Raw genomic sequence first — 5,849 nt, 5'->3', positions numbered from 1 at the left:
CAATTAGCATAAATTATTCGTGCTTTTATAATAATATAGATATAGATAGATAGATATAGATATATAGATAAATATTAAGAAATTCACTTTTTTGCATTAATTAATAATAAAATTGACCGTATTAACCTTAATTTGCTTCTTTTGTGAAATATAACAAACTACTCTAAGGATAATTTTGGAAAGAATAGGTTAATTCCTTCCTTATATATGAAAAAATCAATAAACCAAAAAAAGCCAAAAATCAATTCAATAAAGCATTTTAGTTTGGCTTTGCAGTACGGCGTCGTTAAGTATCGGCATAGACAAAAAATCTCCTCCCAACGAAGATTTGATCAACTTCCTTCCCTCTCATCTGCTAACACAAAAACCAGAAACACACTTCTCATCTTCTTCTTCTTCTTCTTTGAGCTTTTCTTTGCTCATACAATGCCAATTCTAGCCATGTCACTACCAAAACCCAACCTTTTCTCTAATCTTCCCACTGTTCCACCCCCTACCCACAATCCCAACTCAACCCCACTACCCCCACCACCCATCCCCATACCCAAATATCCACCACCCCTAAAGAAACCCCACAATTCTCAAAAACCGCCCAAAAAAGCCGCTCCAGCTTTTAAGACTCACCACCACAATTCCAACTACCACAAACCCGTTAAACCGGGTCAAGTCATCACATCCTACGGCGACCGGTCCGTCGTCGTTAAAGATAACGGCGTGTCCTACCGTCTCCCAGGTGCTCCATTTGATTTTCAGTTCAGTTACTCCGAAACTCCAAAAGCTAAACCGGTGGCTATTCGTGAACCGGGTTTTTTGCCTTTTGCTCCTCCTACTATGCCTAGACCCTGGACCGGGAAAGCACCAATGAAGAAATCAAAGAGAAATATTAAGCTTTTTGAGCCGTTGAATCCTCCAGTAGAAAATAATGAAGGGATTAAGCGTTATGAAATGTTGAGGGCTTATGAGCTGATGGGAAAGTTTGAAGGGAGGCCAAAGGAAAATGTGTTGGGGGCCCCATTGACTAAGGAGGAAATTCGTGAGCTATTGAAACCTTGTATAGCTAGTAATCGACAGGTTAATATTGGTAAGTTTACTTGGAATTTTAGGTAAGGAAATGTGTTTGCAATGAAACAAGACGCGTATGAGTCTTAGTTGACGGACTAATTATGCAGATATTATAATGTAGGAATTGCTTATGGGGTGAGTGATTATGTGAAATGCAATGAATAATAGTGTAGGAATTGTGATGTTGCCTACTTGGTGAACATTTTTGTCTTTAAATATTCTTATCTATTTATTGCTAATACACATATTCTTACTCCGCAGTCTATGATGCATAAAGTATTACATACATTTCTGCATTTATGCCGGTATTAGCAATGCAAAGTTTAATACTTTCAACGATGCATTAGTTATGAAGTGATTACTACTCCCAACTGAAGCTTCGTTAGTGATCCAGAGATAATTTTATCTTATGTGGCCAACCAATATTTTGTTTTATTTACGCAAGATTTATGCTATGGTTGTTTGTGTTTATGTGGTCAATCAAACTACTGCTAAGTTATTATGCTAAGTCGCCAGTGCTAGCTCACTTTTGCTTTTTAGCGTCCTGCATGTCCCTTCATTCCTCTACCTTACTAGAACTTATAAGAGTACATAAAGCCAGATTAGTGGTTTTTGCAAACCGACCCAAAACTGATTTGTGATTGAGACATAGTAGATAGTTTATTGATTGTTGTTGTTGAATGGTTAATTTTTATTTTTGTGATGCTGCTTTCGTTTTGCTGCCAAAGCTCAATTTTGCTCATGTATATTTTTGAATGTTGAGCCAATTTTTAAAATAAAAAAAAAAATAGGCAAAGTCTTTTTTTATTTCTTTTGGGGGTTGGGGCGGGGAGAGGAGGGGGAGGAGCTTCTGGTCAACTTGATTGCTAATTGTTGATAGCATCTAGTTTTATCTGAGGACTTGTGAAGGATTTTATTTAAGTTGGATTATTCTGAATCCATTGCTCGATTTTGCGCATGCTCTGCTTATTAGTTCAGAACGACTTTTCATCATTCTCCCATTCATTTTGTACTTTTTCCTCTCTCAAAATTTGAGCATGGCAACAATTTGTGCTTTTGGAATTTTCTTATTGAAGCTTTGAATTTGATAGGTCGGGATGGATTGGTACATAACATGTTAGAGTTAATACATACCCACTGGAGAAGGGATCCGGTTTGTAAAGTTCGATGTTTAGGTGTTCCCACTGTTGATATGAACAACCTATGCAAATGTCTCGAGGTTATCCATCGATTAAAGTATTGTCAAATATTTTGAATTTTCGGTCATGTCTTTTTATTAAGTTTTCTATATGCACTCTAAAGGGTTTCCGTCTTGCCATCTACATTTTTAACACTATTAGGAGAAGACCGGTGGAAAGATCATACATAGAATGGGTGGTGTAGTTTATCTCTTTCGGGGCAGGAACTATGACCATCGTACTCGTCCAAAGTACCCACTGATGTTATGGAAACCAGCTACACCAGTTTACCCAAAGCTTATACAGGACGCTCCAGAAGGATTGACCAAAGAAGAAGCTGATGAATTACGAATCAAGGGAAAAAAGCTACCCCCTATCTGTAAATTGGGTACGTCTTCTACCTAACCACTCCGACATGTGCTTGTATCTGATTTTACCCTTTGAGCTCTGGCTTTCATTCTGCTATTGAGGTAATTGGCAACAGCAAACATGTAATATTATCGGGTCACTTGCAACTGATAGCAGAACATCTGATCATGTTACTGTTAAGTGATGAATCTCCTACATAACGCTGTTCATAGGATGCTATGCACCACCTTCAGTCTTTCCAGTCTTTTTGATAGCCAATATTTATGACCATGTTGAAAATAAAAGCATCTTTATTCACCATCTTTTGCTTCTCAGTTCCTGACCACTAAGTCTAACTAATTGTTATTGAAGGAGAGAGTATTCTAAAGCTTTTATTTTTCTTGAAGCAACTGAATGTATGCCAATATATCTCTTATTTTCCGATCCTTGAACCTAAAAAGTTTAAAAGCTCTGTGGGTTAGTTTTCTAAATCTACATAAGACGCATTTTGCAATATAAACAAAGTAAAAGACAAGGTCCTCCAACTTCATCTTTGACTGGTCTGTTTATTTAGAAATTTTGATGTGCAGTTTCTTTATTTTCTTTGTATAAAAACTAGCTTGATATGCTTTTCCTGTGGTTATGATCAGTTTCCTGTGCTTTCCAACTAGGCAAAGTTTTCACATTTGTTATGTGTGTACATTGTACTTTTTATCACCTATGTTTGCATTCTGACTCATTTTGAAGAACTTGGGTATCTGCCTTTGCAGCTAAAAATGGAGTCTACCTTACGTTAGTTAGAGACGTGAGAAGTGCATTTGAAGCTTGTCCACTAGTGAAGATTGATTGTCGGGGGATGCATGCAAGTGATTATAAGAAGATAGGAGCTAAGTTAAAGGTTTAAGCTTATTCCTCTCCTTATTCTTTCATTAAACAGTCGCTTGATATTTAATTTATATTGCTGTATAAATCCATGCATGACTTTGGCTTTTGTGGAATTAGAGCAGTGCAGCAGTATAAAATATTTCTTAAGATCTCTCTTACATTTTGTTGCACTACTTTACTATCCTTCAGAGTTATGCAATCATATTGCCAAGACAAGTAGTAAGATTTAGCAAAATAGGAGCTTGCACTGTGTTTGGGCGTATCTACAGTTTATGAAATGTGTGGCTAATCAATCAAGACCTTGTAGCCTCTGAGATACTCTGGTTAAGATTAAGATTTTTCTTGTGAATTAGAAATTTACTGTTTGTTTGTTCGCAAAGCATATGAATTTTTTGTTCCAGTGGCAAACATTACTGACTGAAATCAGAATTTGATATCCACATTCTTGAAGAGGGAAAAGTATCTATCAATCTTGGGCATACTTGAACAGCTCTTCTGGTTTCGGATACTTCTGTTCTTTAAATTAGACATGGTCTTCACTAATTTCTACTTCCAATGACAGGAATTAGTCCCGTGTGTGCTATTGTCATTTGATGATGAACAGATATTGATGTGGAGAGGGAAAGAGTGGAAACCTATGTACGGTAATGCCCCTGCTGTTGTGTCCTCCAGAATAGATGGTGTCACAGATGAAATGAATTCTTCAGAACGTACAGGTACGCATGGAATACTAACACATTCACTTACCTTGAATTGGCTTATACATGTAGCTGGTTTTCTGAACAGACACTGTATGCATACAATACACGGTGATTATACTTCTTTAGCGCTTTTTGTTCTCCCATCGGAGTTGCGGAGAAACCTTTTGAAATACTGCCAGGTTTTGGCCACGGGTCTATGTTCGTCACTGTTTACATTGCTTAAAGTGGCCTGCCATTTAAGTTTCTCTTTGTGCAACTCCACGCTTCGATTGAAATACTATACTTGCTTATTACCCTCACCTCCTTCGAACTTTAGACCTCCTCTTTTTTGCAGACTCTAAACTGTTTTTGCTAGCTATAGTATTTATATGTTTGTTATACTCCACCAATGCAGGCACGGCCACAGATCGTTCTAAAGCAGACGCGAAAACAGTGAGCTCAAGCCCTAAAATGATGTCCCTCTGGAAGAATGCAGTCGGTTCAGGCAAGGCACTATTACTAGAAGAGATTGATCTCAAACCTGATGATCTATTGAACAAGGTGGAGGAATTCGATAACATTTCCCAGGCCACAGAGCACACATATCCTGCTTTGGTATTGTCCAAGAAACATATACCTGAACAGTCAGGAGTGATGTGGAAAGGAGGTGATGATGATGACAATGACAGCGACGATGAGATGAGTGATGAGGATTATGAGGATAAATATTACATTAACAACTCATTTGAAGCACTAGAGTCAACAGTTCCTAAAGGATTTTTACCAGTTGATTTTATAGTAAAGGAGTTTAGTGATGAGGAGTAAATAAGTTGAAAGAAAATATAGCAACTTGAATGGTAGGTATAGAGCCACAAGCAGCTGGATTTATGGAAGAAAATGAAGAATGGAGCAAAAGGATTTGGAGGACTTTCTGCTCTTTTCTTGGTCAATTGTTCTGAAATTGGTCTTTCCTCTGCAAACCTGAAAAAATGGTGGATGCCCCAAATGTGAAAGTATGAAATAATGTGCCCAAAATAAAGGGCAGTCATTTTTTTTGTTTTTTATATTATATATTTGTCTGTACAGTTGTATCATGTATAATTTTGTGAACTTGACAAGTTGAAATTTTTTGCAATAGCATTCATGTAAAATAGTGACCTCGTCCACTTAAGGGTATAGCTTAATTGTCAATGAAATGGATAAAGCTATGGGAGATTTGGATTAAAAATCCCAGTAGAAATAAACAAAAATTGGCAGAATTGCCTAAGTGGCACCTTTACTTGTGCCACTTTGTCATGCCAGTTCCCAAACTTATCATTTTGCCAAGTGAACACTTACACTCGTTCAAATCATATATAATAAACGCTTATGACAGGAGGTTGCCAGTGCGTGTTATACAATCTCCCACGTGTAGGATGCCACGTCAATATACTTAATCCACGTAGGCTCCAGGTCATTTATTAGTGCCGGTAGAATTATACTTAACCCCCAAACCCAAAATTTTCCCTCATTTTATACTTACCCGATTAGTTTAGGGCTTAAAAAGTAGCGAACCTCTTCTGTCTCCCTCTCTTCTCCATCATCGTTGCCGGGATTTTTCATCATCGATTTTGTTAACTAAGTTTCTTCATCTGTTCTTCATCGTTTGTCTTTATTGATCTTCATTTTCCTCGTTGATTTAGGATTTTTAGGGGAA

At 37.3% G+C, this 5,849-nt stretch overlaps 1 protein-coding gene across 1 annotated transcript; it reads left to right on the top strand.

The window, feature by feature from the left end:
* The first annotated feature begins 313 nt into the window (after nucleotides 1–313).
* LOC104094545 (CRS2-associated factor 2, chloroplastic) lies at nucleotides 314–5,319 on the top strand. Its single transcript, XM_009600500.4, has 6 exons — nucleotides 314–1,081; nucleotides 2,154–2,281; nucleotides 2,403–2,628; nucleotides 3,359–3,486; nucleotides 4,036–4,189; nucleotides 4,569–5,319. The coding sequence occupies exons 1-6, from the start codon at nucleotides 427–429 to the stop codon at nucleotides 4,976–4,978; spliced, it is 1,701 nt and encodes a 566-aa protein (XP_009598795.1). The 5' UTR covers nucleotides 314–426; the 3' UTR covers nucleotides 4,979–5,319.
* The last annotated feature ends 530 nt before the right edge of the window (nucleotides 5,320–5,849 follow it).

Source organism: Nicotiana tomentosiformis, chromosome 11 (assembly GCF_000390325.3).
Source record: "Nicotiana tomentosiformis chromosome 11, ASM39032v3, whole genome shotgun sequence".
Classification (NCBI taxonomy): domain Eukaryota; kingdom Viridiplantae; phylum Streptophyta; class Magnoliopsida; order Solanales; family Solanaceae; genus Nicotiana; species Nicotiana tomentosiformis.
This window is presented reverse-complemented; position numbering and strand designations above follow the sequence as displayed.